General features: G+C 38.1%; 1 protein-coding gene across 17 annotated transcripts in view; it reads left to right on the top strand.

The window, feature by feature from the left end:
• PPFIBP2 (PPFIB scaffold protein 2) overlaps positions 1 to 18,286 on the top strand; it is a 161,640-nt gene that overhangs the window by 137,164 nt on the left and 6,190 nt on the right. For 11 of the 17 annotated variants that reach the window (XM_087951025.1, XM_026664806.2, XM_026664805.2 and 8 more), the window contains 10 exons: positions 410 to 451; positions 1,314 to 1,461; positions 3,688 to 3,823; positions 4,110 to 4,238; positions 11,502 to 11,652; positions 13,610 to 13,721; positions 14,146 to 14,234; positions 16,085 to 16,207; positions 16,538 to 16,663; positions 18,072 to 18,260. In XM_087951025.1, coding sequence (XP_087807151.1) covers positions 410 to 451; positions 1,314 to 1,461; positions 3,688 to 3,823; positions 4,110 to 4,238; positions 11,502 to 11,652; positions 13,610 to 13,721; positions 14,146 to 14,234; positions 16,085 to 16,207; positions 16,538 to 16,663; positions 18,072 to 18,260 — 1,245 coding nt within the window. Of the gene's footprint in view, positions 1 to 409; positions 452 to 1,313; positions 1,462 to 2,893; positions 2,927 to 3,687; positions 3,824 to 4,109; positions 4,239 to 11,501; positions 11,653 to 13,609; positions 13,722 to 14,145; positions 14,235 to 16,084; positions 16,208 to 16,537; positions 16,664 to 18,071; positions 18,261 to 18,286 lie in introns of all 17 variants that reach the window. The other 6 variants (XM_087951014.1, XM_087951015.1, XM_087951023.1 and 3 more) reach the window with 2 other exon arrangements.

The raw sequence follows: 18,286 nt of genomic DNA, 5'->3' as shown, positions 1-18,286 counted from the left end.
TTAATGATCTTCTACCCATCACTTCTTGTCCAGTCTGCTAATGCTTTGGAGAATAGGACAACACCTTCTTCTCTATAATAGTCCCTCACGTATTGGAAGGCAGCTTCTGTGTCACCTCTGTTCCTTCTCTTTGATAGAGTAGACATACCTAGTTCCTTCAACTATTCATCATACAGTTTAGCCTCCAGATCCCTTATCATTTTTGTTGCTCTTCTCTGTACTCTTATGAGATATGACATGCACATTAATATCAGTATAGCAGGACACTGCATATTGAGGAGAAAATAAACCTATTATTGTTATCCAATAGACTGGACTAAAATATCACATCATTTATGTCTACACTAACATTTTGTTTGTTACTTTCTCTCCCTCATACTTTGAAATTGCCCTTCCTGCAACTTCATAGCATGTTGATGGGAAACCAGTAGAACATGATCTAGAAGAAGAGGTATATTAACTCCATTTTAACATTTACACTCTGAAAACAATTTCTTTATTTTGTGCATAATTTTCTTAACTGTGTTACCATGGAATGTGTGCTTAAGAATTTTTGTATGTAGGCAGTCTGTGCAACGTAGCCAAGCTTTTAACTTTTACTTTTTGAAAAATAAATATTTTAAGTTAAGGCTTAAAATTAACATTTTCTAAGGCTGATGAATGGGAATAATAGGATAACGTTATGTCAAAGTGCTTGTGTACTAAATATTAACACATTACTCCTAGCTTTCTTAATCTATAAATGATAAAAATTAGGTGTTTGTAAAAAATGTACTGGCTACTCAACAGTGAGAATAGTTAAATGGGCCATTAAAGCTATCCATGACTATTCAGCACAGAGTTGGGTATATTGGAAGAGCTATCAAGTGTCAGATAAATTAGGGGCATCCATGGTGCATCTGTTCCAGATATCACATGGATGGTGGTATTTATTTTCTTTAAATAATATAAATAGTGATTCAACAAGCAGCATACAAGGATAAATTAAGATAAAATAATTACTATCGATATTGATATGTGGCATGTAAACATATATATGTGCCAAACTTCTCTACCACTGCCTTCATTACTCTATTTTTAGCTGTCAAATCCTGCTCTCTCATACATTCTTTAATCCAGAAACTCACATCCCTCCACAATAGTAGAGAACATTTGACCACAGTGAGAATTTCTATATTGGCCAAATATTTTTACTTCTCAGAAGACAAATGCTGATAGCTTCTGACCAAAACGAATGTAGCTTAGTTTAGAAACAACATCGACTTAATTATTTTTCTCTTTTTGTTAAAAAAAAAAAATTGTAACCTACACAGAATAAATCTCACGTGAAAAGCAGCAAGTACCAAACCTTGCCAGGGAAACTTCCTCGAGCAGCACACAACGGAGATAACCATCTGTACAATACACCTGCTACTCCATGTTGTATAAATGGCAATGAGGACAACGGCATACAGAGTCTGAGTATGTACTATGGAAACAACAATGCACTTGCTATCTGTGTGCATTTGTGTATGGTTTAAAAATATTTTTAAAATGCCACAGAGCAAAATTTGGACTGGTCAGAATAATACGTTATAAGAATAATTAATCTTAATTTCCATCAATATGGCTCCTACACTGTAGAAATTTGGATTTCCTAATTCTCTGAATTCAGAACTGTTAGCTGCATAGTTAGTTAATGATGGCCCTAAAATATAATTAGTCTGAGTATCTATTCATCTGGGAAGAGTTTTGTGGACACTGAATTGTTACATCCACTGCAAAGGCTGGAAATGAACAACTGCAGGGGTGTGTGCAGAAAAGTCACAATGGCAGCCACAACAATGTGATATGTGACACACATTAAAAACCTTGTGGACACCTCTGTATCACGACCTCTGTTCATGATTATAATAAACCACTGTCAGACCAAGGCAGTGATGTGAATGACAGTGTAGGCCCAGGAAAGGTAACTTCCATTATTTACTTGTATTACCTTAGTGCCATCAGTCTTAATTTATCATTATTTAATACACTGCCTACATGTTGTTGTAAAGCTATTGCACTTTTTGAATTGCTGTCTTTTTGAATAGTGGCGTAGTGGTTAGAGTGCAGTACTGCAGGCTACTTCTGCTGACTGCCAGATGACTACAATTTGGCAGTTCAAATCTCACCAGGCTGAAGGTTGACTCAGCCTTCCATCCTTCCAAGATGGATAAAATGAGGACCCAGATTGTTGGGGGCAATATGCTGACTCTGTAAACCGCTTAGAGAGGGCTGTAAAGCACTGTGAAGTGGTATATAAGTCTAAGTGCTATTGCTATCATGTCAGCTGAAGCTGGTCACAAATTTAACTGGTGCATGTAAATAAGTTGCATGATTTAATGGTTGAATTCCTAAGAAGTAGGCCACAGGGACCTGCTGCTGCTTTTCATTTACAGTATGGAGACACTCAAAAACCCAGAACTGTTGAAATAGTAAACAGTCCTTTTGAAATGTATAGATTCTCCTTGGGGAAAAAAGATCTTTGACCTCTCTTTATAAATAAAACTGATAGCTGAGCATAGAAGATCAGCATGATTTGTTTCTAACACATTTTGCTATGAATAGTTTGAATTCTAAATTAGAATAATAACATGTTTTGATTTATTCTTTGTACTGCCTTAGTATTCAGTATGAGGATTTTTTTTAAATTGTGTATTTCTCACAGTAAAAGTTTTTCATCTATGCATAGTGCACACTGCTCCTGAGCATTCAAGTTCATCTGCTTTGCTATTTTGGCCTCCTGTCTATGTTTTTTATTTTTCTTCTTTCGTCTGTTTGCTTTCTCTGCTTCTCTTTAACTTTGTTTTGCTTCAATTTTACATCATCTTTGCTTCTTCATATGGCTTTCTGCTTCTTGGAATGAGTGAAGATCGCATCAGGAGTATCAGTGCACCAGTATTAGGTATTGTATACCTAACCAACATGCCACCTTTATGCTAGAAATAAATACCTTTATTGAAAATACAAATTGCAGGGAGTTGCCTTTTTAAATTGTGATTTCTGATCCAGCAAGTGAAAACCACATATGGTCCTAATAGTACAAGACGTATGTTTAGAGAGCAACACGGGGGATTCTGTGGTTTTTAATGGATGCTGGACATCCTTGAAATCTGTATTTAGTACTTCAAAAGAAAACATGTTTGGGAAAAATATTTAAAATGCATCTTATTTTTGCCATTAAGCCATGCAAAACATAGCTTATGGGAAAACATTTTGGCTATTCCATGCCATAGAGAAGTCTGTTCATTTGAAAAAATATATTTTGCATCCATGTTACAAATCAGGCTATAATTACCAATATCCATCATGGGACACCCTGTTCAATTTATAATACGATCAGTGAAGCCTTCAGCTATCCATTCAGTGTTATAAATTAGGTAATGGTAAAGTTATAGGTTTCCCTTATCCAGTTGTGTTGGACTCCAGGAGGCAGTGCTCATGTCCATTTCTGAGGGAGCCAACATTGTGGGAAGACATTTCCATAGCCAACATGACTGTACACCAAATAAATTATGTACAATTATTTTTTCTATCCATAGAACACCAGTTTATACATTGCAGAGGATGCAGGCTTTTATTTTTGCAATGTCACCAAATATATATGAGCATATGATTTATACTTTGGGCTTCTGGAATTTCATAGATATCCTTTATATTTCACAGGAGCCCCCGGCCACATGGACAACACAACTTCAGAGGAACTTTCACCCTTGTCATCTGGAACAGATTCAGGTGCACAGTCTCCGTTATCTCCAGACAATAAAAAAAGTCCAAAAGGAATTAAAAAAATATGGGGAAAGTAAGTGTGCTTTTTTCCCCCTCTCTATCTTGATTATTTGTTTTTTTTATATTGATTTATATGCTCAGCACACATCAGTAATAACTGATAAAAAATCACATAATAAAACAAAATGTAAAAGGAAAATCCAGGAAACAGAAGCAACGTAATAGATTAATGAATCCACCTGAAGAAACATTAGAAACTGCCATATACCTGACATTAAAAATTCAGGTATTGGTATGTAAAGTTTGCTGCCTGTGTTTGAATTTCTGATGACTTGTCATTTTTAACAACTCCATAAAAGGATACGTCGAACTCAATCTGGAAATTTCCCTGGAGACGATCTAGGTTTGGTTGAATTTCGAAGAGGTGGTCTCCGTGCAACAGCTGGACCTCGGTTATCTCGGTCAAAGGATACCAAGGGTCAAAAGAGGTAGAAGATGGCTATTTATTTATTTTTTGTGGCTAACTATTTTCTTAAGTGTTTAACTGTGGATTTCATTTAACAGAGTTAAATTCACTCCGTAATGAAAAGCATTGTTTTACCATTATGTAGAGATTTTCAAAGCAAGATTTATTTTCTAGACTAGAGGACCTAATTGGTAAATGTGTGGTTGGAATTGTACAGGATACATTCAATTGTTTAGGAACCTCCATCAGTAATAATTCTTATTGACAAAGCTTCACTGTTGAGTGGGAATTTTTCTTTTTCCAGTTCTATTTGACTTCAGTTTCTGAAACAATAATAAATTTAGCTTCTTTGCTTAACTTTATCAAATTGGACTTTGGTTGTTTGAAACTGAGTCATAGCAAATGACCAAAGAGCCAATTGATTTGCAATGGGATTAGCATGAAATGCTACAGCTGCTAAGCCTACCCAGCCTAAATGTCATATTGAAGCTATTGGGCTTCTATTTTTGTCCTGTTATGTGGTTAGCTCATCTGTATGTTTCTGAGAAATATTCTAGTTTTATTAATATTCAAAAGCAAGTGACACATGGCAAATTTTCCTATTCTTGAAAACAAAAACCAATAGCAAGGAAGCAAAGTTATGTTGGAAATTCTTTGATAGTATGAAGTGGGATTTCTCTGTGCTCAGGTTTTTTTATGAATATAATCTCCCCACATTATAATGATTATAATCCTGGGATTAAGTGATTCTGACTTTAATCTAAAGTGACTAATAGTTGGCAAAGCAACAATTCAGCAGATTCTCATTTGCCATCATCAGGCTTCTGTATTGAGTTCGTCTGCGAGTCAGAATTTTACAGTTGTGTGTGTGTGTGTGTGTGTGTGTGTGTGTATGTTTTCTGAGGTTCTCGCGGGTATTTGTATGTGGATCTTTGGTTATTTGGGTTTTCTCCCACGTAAGATTGGAAGTATCTAGGCAACGTTTCGATGAAGTCTCATTCATCATCTTCAGGCTTGTGTCTTCAGCTCTGCTTCTCAGAGTGATGTGAGCGAGTAAAGAGTGAAGCAGCTGCAAGCTCACATCACTCTGAGAAGCAGAGCTGAAGACACAAGCCTGAAGATGATGAATGAGACTTCATCGAAACGCTGCCTAGATACTTCCAATCTTACGCGGAGAAAACCCGAATAACCAAAGATCTATCTATCTATCTATCTATCTATCTATCTATATCTATATCTATATCTATATCTATATCTAATCTATATCTATATCTATATCTAATCTATATCTATATCTATATCTATCTATCTCTCTCTCTCTCTCTCTCTCTCTCTCTCTCTCTCTCTCTCTCTCTATATATATATATATATATATATATATATATATATATATATATATATATATGGATCTTTGGTTATTCGGGTTTTCTCCGCGTAAGATTGGAAGTATCTAGGCAACGTTTGATGAAGTCTCATTCATCATCTTCAGGCTTCTGTCTTCAGCTCTGTGCTTCTCAGAGTGATGTGAGCTTGCAGCTGCTTCTTCCTTTTAACTGCTAGTGGGGTGTGACTTGATTGGGTGGGGGCTTGGCTGTGTTCTGATTGGGTGGGGGTGTGTTCTGATTGGTTGGGGGTTTGGCTGTGTTCTGATTGGTTGGGGGTTGGCCATGTTCTGATTGGCTGGAGGTGTGTTCTGTTCAGGTGGGGGCTTGGTTGTGCTCAGGTTGGTCTTAGTTACTGGGGGATTTGAGCTGGTGAGCTGTGATCTTGCTGTTTGGCTTTGAGTTCGTGGTCGTGCTGCATCTTCATGGTGGGGGTCAGTTCGCTTCATGTATGGCTCAGAGGGGTTTGAAGTGGGTAGTGATGCAGCTGCAGTGCGGCTTCTGGTCTGTGGTCGTGTCTCATCTTCTGTGTGGGTGTGAGTCTGCTTTTTACGTGGAAGTGTGGTGGTGGCATCTTGTGTGACCCTCGTGGGTGTGGGTCTGGTGTCATTCATCATGTTGGGTACTCGTCTGTTCATGAGGCGGGTTTCCAAATGGCTGGTAAGCGGGAGGTGTCATCTCTTTTATTCATGCTGTGTGGCGTTTTTCTATCTCTATGGCTTCTCTGATTATTCTGTTGTTGAAGTGTTCGGTTTTGGCGATAGTTCTGGTATTTTTAAAGTCAATCTCATGTCCTGTGGCTTTGAGGTGTTGGACCAGGGAAGAGGTCGGTTCTTCTTTTTTGATTGAGTTCTTATGTTCTTCAACGCGTGCACTTATTCTTCTGTTAGTTTGTCCAATGTATGTGGTGGGACAGGCGGTGCAAGGGATTTCGTATACTCCTTGGTTTTCTAACTCGATTTTGTCTTTAGGGTTTCTTAGGATGGTGGATATTTTTCTGTTTGTGCAGAATGCTGTTTTAATGTTGTGTTTTTGGAGGATCTTGCTGATTTTGTCTGTAGTGCCTTTTATATATGGGAGGAGGGCTTTGCCATTCTCTTGTTCTCTGTCTTGGATTTTGGTTGGGGTTTCTTTTTGGATTAGGTGGGTAATCTTCTTTCTTTGGAATCCATTGGCTGTGAGTACGTTGGTGAGAGTGTTTAATTCGGTTTTTAGGTGTTGTTCATCAGCTAAGCATTTTGTTCTGGAGATGAGTGTCTCAGCTACGGAATTGATCTGTGCTGGGTGGTGGTGTGAGAGTGCATGTAGATAGCGGTTTGTATGTGTTTTCTTCTGGTAGATGGTGTGTCCTAGGGAGCCATTGGGTTTTTTGTATACCAAGACATCTAGGAAGGGAAGTTGATTGTTAGCTTCTGTTTCCATGGTGAATTGTATTTTGGGGTGTAGGCTGTTGAGGTGTGTAAGGAAGTTGTTCAGTTTTTCTTTCCCGTGTGGCCAGATTATGAAAGTGTCATCTACGTATCTGAGCCAGAGTTTGGGTTTGTGATCATATTTTCTAGAGCTTGTGTTTCAAAGTGTTCCATGTAGAGGTTTGCGATGACAGGTGAGAGGGTGATCCCATGGGTGCTCCTTCTATTTGTTTGTATTTTTGTCCGTTGTAGGTGAAGTATGTATTGGATAGACAGTGGTTGGTCAGATCTAGGATGTGCTGGGGAGGGTTGTATTTGTTTTGGATGGCTGTCAAGGCTTCTTTTATTGGCACTTGGGTGAAGAGGATATGACATCGAAGCTCACTAGTAGGTCGCTGGGTTGTAAGTTTTGTTTCTTTATGATCTCGATGAACTGGAATGAGTTTCTTACATGTGAGTTGATGGATTCTGCATAGGGCTGTAGTTGTTTGGTGAGAAATTTGGCTAGGTTTTGTAGAGGTGAGCCTATGGAGCTGACTATTGGTCTAAGTGGAGTTCCTTCTTTGTGTATCTTGGGAGACCATAAAGCTTAGGGCATCTGGATGATTTCTCTCTGGGTATGATTCTTTGCTGGATTTCTTCACTGATGGGGAGGCTTTTATTTTGGATCTGGTGGTTTTTCTAGGTAGGTGGTGGGGTCTGTCTTTAGGGGTTTGTATGTGGGGTCTAGGAGTAGGTTGGTTAACTTGGTTTGGTAGTCAGAAGAAGCAGCTGCAAGCTCACATCACTCTGAGAAGCACAGAGCTGAAGACAGAAGCCTGAAGATGATGAATGAGACTTCATCGAAACGTTGCCTAGATACTTCCAATCTTACGCGGGAGAAAACCCGAATAACCAAAGATCCATACAAATACCCGAGAACCTCAGAAAACAAATATATATATATATATATATATATATATATATATATATATATATATATATATATATATATATATATATATATATATATATATATATATATATATATATATATATATATATATATATATATATACATATCTTCACATGTACAAAACTCATACCACTTCTTGGAAATGACCAAAGATCTACAAGTGGAACAAGAAGATCTGCTTGTAAGTTTCAACATGCTTTCACTATTCACTCAGGTCCCGATAAAAGAAAGTCTTGAAATCATCAAAAATAAATACCAACCAGCTAAACACCTCATGTAACTAGCAGAACACTGCTTAACCAACACATATTTCATATACAAAGGACAAAGATACAAGCAAATTGAAGGAGCCCCTATGGCATCACCACTGTCACCCGTCATTGCAAACCTGTTCATGGAAGAATTCGAATCCAGAGCCCTAGCTAATGCCACCCAACCCCAAACTATGGTTAAGATACATCAATGACACATTTGTGATTTCGCCCCATGGAAAAGAAAACCTAAACAATTTCCTAACACACCTAAACAGCGCACATCCCAAAATCAAGTTCACCATGGAAACGGAAACAAACAAACAACTACCATTCCTAGATGTACTAATCTACAAAAAAACAGATGGCACACTAGGACACACCATATACCAGAAGAAACCAACCACACACCAACCGCTACCTCAACGCCCAATCCCACCATCACCCACCACAGATAAAACTCCGTGGCCAAAACACTAATTGCCAGAACCAAACGCCTGGCAGACAAGACACACATAAAGACTGAACTATGCACCTTGACTAAAGTACTGACAGCTAACGGCTTCCACAAAAGCAAAATCACCGGCTTGATCCACAAAAACACACTGAGACATAATGGAGACCTAGAAGATGAACAGACCTATGGAACAGCTGTCCTGCCCTACATAAGAGGTACTACAGACAAAATCAGTAAGATACTACATGGGCATCACATCAAGACTGCCTTCAAAACAGACAGAAAAATAGCAGCCATCCTAAGAAACCCCAAAGATAAAATTGACCTGGAAAACCAAGGCATATATGAAGTCCCCTGTGCATCATGCCCTGCCACATACGTTGGACAGACCAATAGAAGAATAAGCACCCGCCTGGATGAACACAAAAATGCAGTAAAAAGGCTGGAACACACTTCCTCACTAGTCCAACACATGAAAGCAACAGGTCATAGCATCAACTTCAATGGCAGCAAAACCCTAGCCACTATAGAAAACCCCAGCCACAGAATTATCAGAGAAGCCATAGAGATTGAAAAAAGACCTGAAAGCATGAATAGAAGAGATGATTCCACCAGACTGTCAATTATTTGGAAGCCTGCACTCACAAACAAAAAAATATCCACACCACAAGCCAGGCAAACACCTGGGCACAAACAGATCCCCCCTGATACTTCCAGCTCAAACACACCCCAACCAGGCACCCAGATGAAACCTAGCTTCCTAATAAATGATAGCCGTCCATTTACTCAGAGCCAAGCCGCACTAAAAGCCTCCAATACAGGAACACAATGTTGCCAGCCAATCAAGACAAAAAAAGCCACAAAACAGACAGAAGATATTAGAAACACCAATCAAGCAGAACACAGCAAATTCCAAGACCAATAAACACAGACCAAGACTCCCAACCAATCAGGATGAAGAAAAAACAATTCTGGCACAGCAGTAGTCTAGCCCCAAATTTAAAACTGAAACAGCTGTGAAAGTCTGACTTACAGACGAACACAACACAGAAGCCTGATGATGGCAGATGAGATTCTGCCGAAACGTTGCTACAACTTTAAAAGCACAACTATAATGACGTGGAAAAATACCCGAACAAAGCTGAATACCATACCATACATACATACATACATACATACATACATACATACATATGCAGGTCCTGGCATGTTCGAGTCTTTTCCCGTGTAAGATTGAGAGTATCTTGGCAATGTTTCGACGAGGTCCCACTCGCCATCTTCAGGTGCTTTCGGCTTCGTGCTTGTGTGAGCAAAGTGTGATCGGAGCTACCGTCTCCCTATATATACTGGTGGGGAGGTTGGCTGTGTTGTCATTTCTTGATTGGTTGGTGGATTTGATACTTGCAGATTGGCTGGCTTTTTCGTAAGAACATATGTGGCTGAGGTATTGGCTGTGTGTCTATCAGCCTCCTGTGTTGTAACGACCCGGATAATGGGCTGTATGATGACCTTCTGAGTTCTATTTATTTTATTTATTTATTTATTTGTTTGTTTGATTTGTCAATTGTTTACAAGATAATAAGTATAAGTGTATATATAGTTATGAATACATGAAATGGGTACATATAAGAAAAATAAAAGAAAAATAAAAGAAACAATAGGATAGGGACGGTAGGCACGTTGGTGCGCTTATGCATGCCCCCTACAGACCTCTTAGGAAAGGGGTGAGGTCAATAGTGGACAGTCTAAGGCAGGGTGGGCAATCTAAGGTTTGGGGGGTTTGGGGAAGAAACTACAGAATCGGGTAGAGTATTCCAGACATTGACCACTCTGTTGCTGAAGTCGTATTTCCTGCAATCAAGTTTGGTGCGGTTAACCTTGAGTTTGTATCTATTGTGTGCTCTTGTGTTGTTATGGTTGAAGCTGAAGTATTCATTGACAGGTAGGACATTGCAATGTATGATTTTATATACCATGCTTAAATCAGACTGAAGACGGCGTAATTCAAGGTTTTCTAGTTCTATAATTTCAAGTCTGGTGGCATAAGGTATTCTACGAGTAGAGGAGTGGAGAACTCTTCTTGTGAAATATTTCTGGACTTTCTCAATTGTGCTAATATCAGATACGTAATGTGGGTTCCAGACTGATGAGCTGTATTCGAGTATTGGTCTAGCAAATGTTTTGTATGCTCTAGTTAGTAGTGTATAGTAGTATTAGTAGTAGTAGTATTAGTAGTAGTAGTATTGTTTTGACATCCTGGGTCTTGTGCTGTAATCGCCTGGGTCGTAATGACCTGAGTCATGGGCTGTGTGATGACATTCTGAGTTCTATTGTTGTGACATCCTGGGTCTTGTGCTGTAATCTCCTATGAACACGCCAAGACCTGCATACCTGTACCCGTGAAAATACGAATGTATGTATGTATGTGTGTGTGTGTGTGTTTTCTTAAGTTTCGCGGGTACTTACATGTATGGTATTCAGCTTTGTTCGGGTATTTTCCCACGTCATCACAGTTGTGCTTTTAAAGTTGTAGCAACGTTTCGGCAGAATCTCATCTGCCATCTGTATTGTGTTCGTCTATCTCACAGAAAGTCTGACTCACAGATGATAGATAGATAGATAGATAGATAGATAGATAGATAGATAGATAGATAGATAGATAGATTCTTAAGTTTTCGCAGGTACTTACATGTATGGTATTCAACTTTGTTCGGGTATTTTCCCAAGTCATTATATATATATATTCCATTAATCTTTCATCTTAGTCCCAGTTCAGGTTGTCAATAATAATATGCTAATGCAAATCTCTTTTCCTTAATTGTGGTTCTTAGTGATCATAATGCCCCATTTGCCCAATGGGGCACTGAACGTGTTTGCAGCTGGCTTGAGGACTTTGGCCTTGGTCAATATGTCATTTTTGCAAGACAGTGGATAACATCTGGACATACACTTTTGACAGCAACACCTCAGGATATGGAAAAGGTAAACATTCTAGAATACTAAAAATGCCATTAAGAATTCATTCTGGTTGTTTTTTTCTGGTTGTTGGTACATTCAGGTGATACTGTATATTAACCTGTGAAGGGTTAGTACCACTTTATAATGCCTTAGTGAGGCCACACTTGGAATACTGCATCCAGTTTCAGTCTCCATGATATAAAGAAGATGTTAAGACTCTAGAAAGAATGCAAAGAAGAACAACAAAAATGATTAGGGAACTGGAGGCTAAAACATACGAAGAACGGTTGCAGGAACTGGGTATGTCTTAGTCTAATGAAAAGAAGGACTAAGAGAGACATGATAGCAGTGTTCCAATATCTCAGGGGTTGCCACAAAGAAGGAGTCAAGTATTCTCCAAAGCACCTGAAGGCACGACAAGAAGCAGTGGATGGAAGCTAATCAAGGAGAGAATTAACCTGAAACTAAGAAGAAAGTTTCTGACAGTTTGAACAATTAATCAGTGGAACAAATTGCCTCCAGAAGTTGTAAATGCTCCAACACTGGAAGTTTTTAAGAAGAGATTGGATAACTACTTGTCTGAAATAGTGTAGGGTTTCCTGCTTGAGCAGAAGGTTGGATTAGAAGACCTCCAAGCAGTGGTGGGATTCAATTTTTTTTACTACCGGTTCTGTGGGTGTGGCTTGTGGACATGGCAGGGGAAGGATACTGTAAAATCTCCAGTCAGAGGTGGTATTTGCCGGTTCTCCAAACTACTCAAAATTTCCGCTACCAGTTCTCCAGAACTGGTCAGAACCTGCTGAATACCACCTCTGCCTCCAAGGTACTTTCTAACTCTGTTATTCTGTGATATGTAATTTTGAAAATATAAAAGAAATCATTAACCCCCAGTGATATTTGATTGGGCTGCAGCAATATCTCCCCCATAGCGTACATCAAAGGTTGGATTATCTCCCAAAAATATAAAGCAGAGGTCTAAGCAGGAAAAATGAGTGGCAATTGTCAGATTGCTTTACGTAAGACCTTTGTTCTTTGGGGAAGGGAACACTGTTTTTAATCATAGTCACTTATAGAGGTTATGCTAGAAGTTTAGTAGAGGGACAGAATAAGTCATGTTTAAATGCTGCATATATGATTCAAGGGAGTGTTTCAGATTATTTTGATTGGTTTTATTTTATTTTATAGCTGCTGTCCACATTTAATAAAAGATTTTCAAAGACCCTTTGTACCAGTAATTCATGAACATTCCTAAAACTTCTACTAATATAAACCAAATAATAGGATTTGTAAATCCAATAGCAGGCATTGCTAATACAACTCTAGTTAATAAGGAGGTTTAATTATGTAATGCACATATAAATATATCTTTGTAGGGAGAGTATATAAACTTGGTTGCCATTGTAGAGAAAGGGGGGAATTAAAACATTTGTTCAGGGTTGATTTGCCAGAATTTTCATACAACAAAACTGAAAACAATGCAGAAGGCAGTGCAAATTGGACAGAATGTATGCATATTCTTGTATGTGCTTTTCCTAGCGTGTTCATTTTTATAAGGATTTTCAAAATCAATTTCTCTTTTTTTATTTTTCTCTTACAGTTATACACATGGGGGCGAGAGAGAGAAAAAGAGAGAAAGATTTTGCACAAGCCTTTTTCACATATAACTTTTTTCGGCATATTTTAAGCTTAAAAGTAAAGTACATCACTATTTATGAGCCATATTTCCAAATAAAATCAGCCATGCATATATTGAATTCAAAAGAGTTGCTCTTGTTAGCAGCTCTACGTCCTGGACTAGCAGACAACAAATTGGATATCTTGAGGTTTAAACATTAAAACATTAATATTACTTTGGAAATTCCCAATTTCCAATTCAGCCTAGTATCTTTTATTCAAGAACGCAGTGTATTTGTGATCTATTTGAAGGTGTGTCAAGTTGACAGGTACTGTTTTAAATTATCATCGTTGCTTCCCTTTACAGGAGTTAGGAATTAAGCATCCTTTACACAGGAAGAAATTGGTTTTGGCAGTCAAAGCTATAAATACAAAACAAGATGAAAAGTCTGCAGAGTTAGATCATATCTGGGTTACACGTAAGTATTTGAAATGGCAAAATGAAATGAAAAGATTGATTATGTTTTTAGCCTACTTTACAATTTAGAAATTTGTATATGGTTTTTTAAAAAACTTACTCAACTTCAATTTCATCTCTAGAAACATTACAGAGGCTTTTTTTCATTTTCTTCAGTTTTATTTCCCTGACATGTTTTTGAGCTTTGTATTGCTTTATATAAACCATGAAATTAGATGGAATTAGATTAAATTTCTTAAAAAGCTGTTTTGATGGGGAAAATATGAAATATGTAGAATGGGCACAAACAGGGATGGAAATCATATTATTCTCCAGAGAATATAAGAAGCTAGAAACACGATTCTGCAAAAACAAAATTTAGTCTTGTCAACAAGTGAATTGTTTTTTTTATTAAGCAGTAAAATATATTTATGTGTATTCCGCAGGATGGCTTGATGATATTGGTTTACCTCAATACAAAGATCAGTTTCATGAATCACGAGTTGATGGCAGAATGCTACAATATCTAACTGTGGTAAGCTAAAATCCTTATTTTCAAAGTTTGGGACTAGTAAAAGTTCCTTTCTTTCATTCAGATGGAGCAGAAAAGAATAATTTTATCCCAGCATTCCTTTCTTTCGAAACCATATTTAGAATTTGTATTCCCAAGTATTGTCAGTATTTAACTTTCCAGACACTTTGAGTGGACAGGTAGCCAATCCAGACCATTTTTGGATATTCATGGTAAACATGACAATGGAAGACTCCCACACACATACTTTTTTTAAAAAAAAAAAACCAACACTAATTGCTGCTATAGCTTAAAACAAGGGAATGGTTTTCGTTAAAATCATACTAGCAAAGAAGATAAATCTCATTCTGCACCACATCTCGATCCCAAGAAAAATTATTGTTCCTATCAGTGGTGCGATTCCAAAAAACATTCTACTGGTTCTGTGGGCGTGGCTTGGTGGCCGTGGTGGGGCTTGGTGGGCATGGTTTGGTGGGCATAGCAGGGGAAGGACACTGTAAAATCTCCATTCCCACCCCAAAATCCCCATTCCTAGGGGGAAAGATTACTGCAAAATCCCATTCCCTCCCCACCCCACTAACCTGCTTCCAGCTCCGTTCTCCTGTGCAGGACAACAAAAGAAGACCCAGCCGATCAGCTGGGACTCAAGAGGCAGAGAATAGATGGGTCAGGGCCAGTCAGAAGTGGTATTTGCTGGTTCTCCAAACTACTCAAAATTTCCACTACCAGTTCTCCAGAACTGGTCAGAACCTGCTGAATACCACCTCTGGTTCCTATATTAAATAGTAGATCAATCTAAACATCATACTATGTACACACTTTTTCTCTGTTCAGTCGTGTTCTATTTCAGTTTTCAAAGACTGGACAAGTCCCAGCAGTTTCCTTGGCAAGGTTTTTCAGCAGTGGTTTGCCACTGCCTCCTTTCTAGGGCTGAGAGAAAGGGATTGGATCCAGGTCACCCAGATGGCTTTGGGCCTAAAACTCCTGTTCTAGTCTGATGCCTTAATCAAACTGGCTCTCATGTATCCATAATGTGTGGATATACACTGCCAGTATCATAATGCAAAAGAGTAAACAGAAAAAAACAAAGCCAGGTTTTTGGATCCAGAACTGAGATGTACAATAGTCAAAAGAAACAGTCAACTTCAGAACTCCAGCCCCTATAAAATGGAGGGGGAATCTCCTGCTAATTAGTTGCATAAGGCACATTCCACTTCCTCCCCAATATTTTATAAACCACATACAGGTTAGTCCACAACTTATAACCATTTGTTTAGCAGCCATTCAAAGTTACAATGATACTGGGGGAAAAAGTAACTTAAGATTGATCCTTGCACTTACAGCCGCTGCAGCATTCCCATGGTCACAGGGTCAAAATGCAGGCACCTGCCAACAAGCATGTATCTACGACTGTTGCAGTGTCCCAGGGTCATGCGATCTCCATTTGCGCCCTTCCCAGCCATCTTCCAACAAGCAACGTCAATGGGGGAGGCCGGGTTTGCTTTACGACCAAGTGATTTGCTTAACAATTATGGCAAAAAAAGTTCATAAAACCAGACATGCCTCACTTAACAACTGCCTTGCTTAGCAATGGTAAATTTGTTCCCAGTTGTGGTTGTCAGTCAAGGATTACCTATACAAAGAAGATTCTGTGGTTACAGAACAAGAAACAGTGTTTCCTTCTTATTTTGTGACCTCTGGCAACAGTACTAAGAATCATAGTGATGGTACATACAGGCTTCAATAGGAAAGAAAAAAGAAAAAACGTGTTGTTTTGCTTTCTTAGAATTCTAAGAAATTCTAATTCTAAAGTTTAGCAACTTTATTCCGTTAAACAATACTTTCCTTTACAGAATGACCTCCTCTTCCTCAAAGTTACAAGCCAGCTACATCACCTCAGCATTAAATGTGCCATTCATGTTCTACACCTGAACAATTTTAACCCACATTGCTTACGCAGAAGACCAGCAGATGAGGTGAGATAAAAGTCATTGATTTTTGCTTCCTAGACTCAGTGCTCTTATATCCATTAGTGAGGAAATCTATCAAGCTTTTTCGTTCCTAGGCAAGCTTGCTAGTTAATTTCTCCTTGCCTTTTGCTTCTGCTCAGAGAAATATGAATGCCATGTACATATTTATATGTGATTCTACAGATAAGATGGACTCCGTGTGGGAAAAGAAATTTGAATAAAACCTATGGAACAGATTAAGGAAGAATTACTGAATATTTAGAAAGAAGCACTTTATTAGCAGCATCGAGGTGGACTAATTTATTGTATTTACTATGCATTTTTTCTGCAATACAGAATAATATTTCATCATCAGAAGTAGTACAATGGTCCAATCATAGAGTGATGGAATGGCTCAGATCAGTAGATTTGGCAGAATATGCACCAAACCTTCGAGGAAGTGGCGTTCACGGTGGACTCGTTGTAAGAAAAAAGAGCTTAATTTCCTTTAAGTTTTGCAATATTAACATGACAATCTATCAACACATCAGCTTTCAATTTTTAATGTTTTGTCCATTTTGTTGATTGAAGAAAAGGAAAGTCAGTTTATGGATTTTTTCCCCTGAATGTTTTATGTGAAATAAATTTGGCAGTATTTAACTTACCGTTTTATAAATGATCTTGTGTTATAAACCAGTACCCAAATCATTAACACTTAATATATTAAATAAATTAGAGAGCAGAAACTACTTTCAAATCAGCAATTGATACAATGTTGGCTGAGTCTTTTAATTAATATAAACTATCCCAAGCAAGGGAGAATAAATTATCTTCTATCATGAATTTTTTAAGCAACAGTGCAAATTCAAGTGGTTTAGACTGAAGATAGACAGTTACAAATGCTTTTTAAAACAATTGCGTTCTTGACCTCAGTTATTGTTTATCTTATTTTAAACAAGATCACATTAGCCTAAGAACTGTATACATTTTATAACATTATATCAAGCATATAATCCTCCTCTTCCTTCTTTTAAGTCTTTTTCTACAATTGATCTTTTCTTTGTGCCTCTAAAAATGACACATCAGATGTTATTAATGTAGGCAGCATATATATTTATGCATATATAGTCCTACTTAATTCTGTTCATCTCTTCTTAATTTTTTCTGTTCTTTCTTTCTCTTTTACTACTTTTCGTCATTCGATTATAAAATCCCTTGAGGCAATGGCCTTGTTATAAACGACCAATACCCCTTTCCAAGGAGATTGGCTTGGATCCTGGCTTCCTTGAGCAAAACTATGCTGCTCAAAGTCACTGCTGGACAGAAAAATTGGAAATATTTTATATCTTTGTTACAATCCCCTCTCATGGATTTGTTGCAAACAAATGGAGAACCCTCTAGAATAGCATGGGCGGTGCATGGGGGAAATATAGGAGGAAAGGGAAATAATAATTTCTTTTCCTGACGTAGGGAAAATTCTGTTGAATCCCAAATCCCAGGAACAACTCCAGGATCCAAGACATTAAGGCTCACTATAAGAGATGTGATCAAATAGAAATGGATGGAAGCTCATACTAACCCTATAGATCTGCAACTGCAATATAACCCTCTGAAACAGATGTTTTTCTTTGATATCCCCAACGAAGTGCTGCTTTTAAAATGGCATTTTTAAAATTTATATGTCCTGTTAATGTTATACAATTGTTGGGAATGGCTTGTAATGGCTAACACGTGAAGAAGCCCTGACGCTTCCTAGCTCTGTGATACGGTAATACTATCCTGCATATGCAGAGACTGATGAAAGCAGGCAACCCTCAGAATAGCCTTAGAATACCTTGCTGCTTAGAGACCACACTTAAAGCAGCACAGATGCTCTTTGTTTCTCCCACAGATCCTGGAGCCTCGTTTCAATGGAGATATTCTAGCAATGCTCCTCAACATTCCACCTCAAAAGACTCTGCTAAGACGCCACTTAACCACAAATTTCAATGTGCTCATCGGGCCAGAGGCTCAGCAAGATAAAAGAGAAATCATGGAATCCACCGCTTATACAGCTCTCACCACCACCGCAAAAGTCCGGGTAGGCTACAGAGAAACCATACAAAC

The sequence above is a fragment of the Notechis scutatus genome, chromosome 1 (genome assembly GCF_049901735.1).
Source record: "Notechis scutatus isolate UNSWTSFEM ecotype Mainland chromosome 1, rNotScu1.2, whole genome shotgun sequence".
NCBI lineage: Eukaryota > Metazoa > Chordata > Lepidosauria > Squamata > Elapidae > Notechis > Notechis scutatus.
The sequence above is the reverse complement of the archived record's forward strand: the minus strand, read 5'-3'. Positions and strand labels throughout refer to the sequence as shown.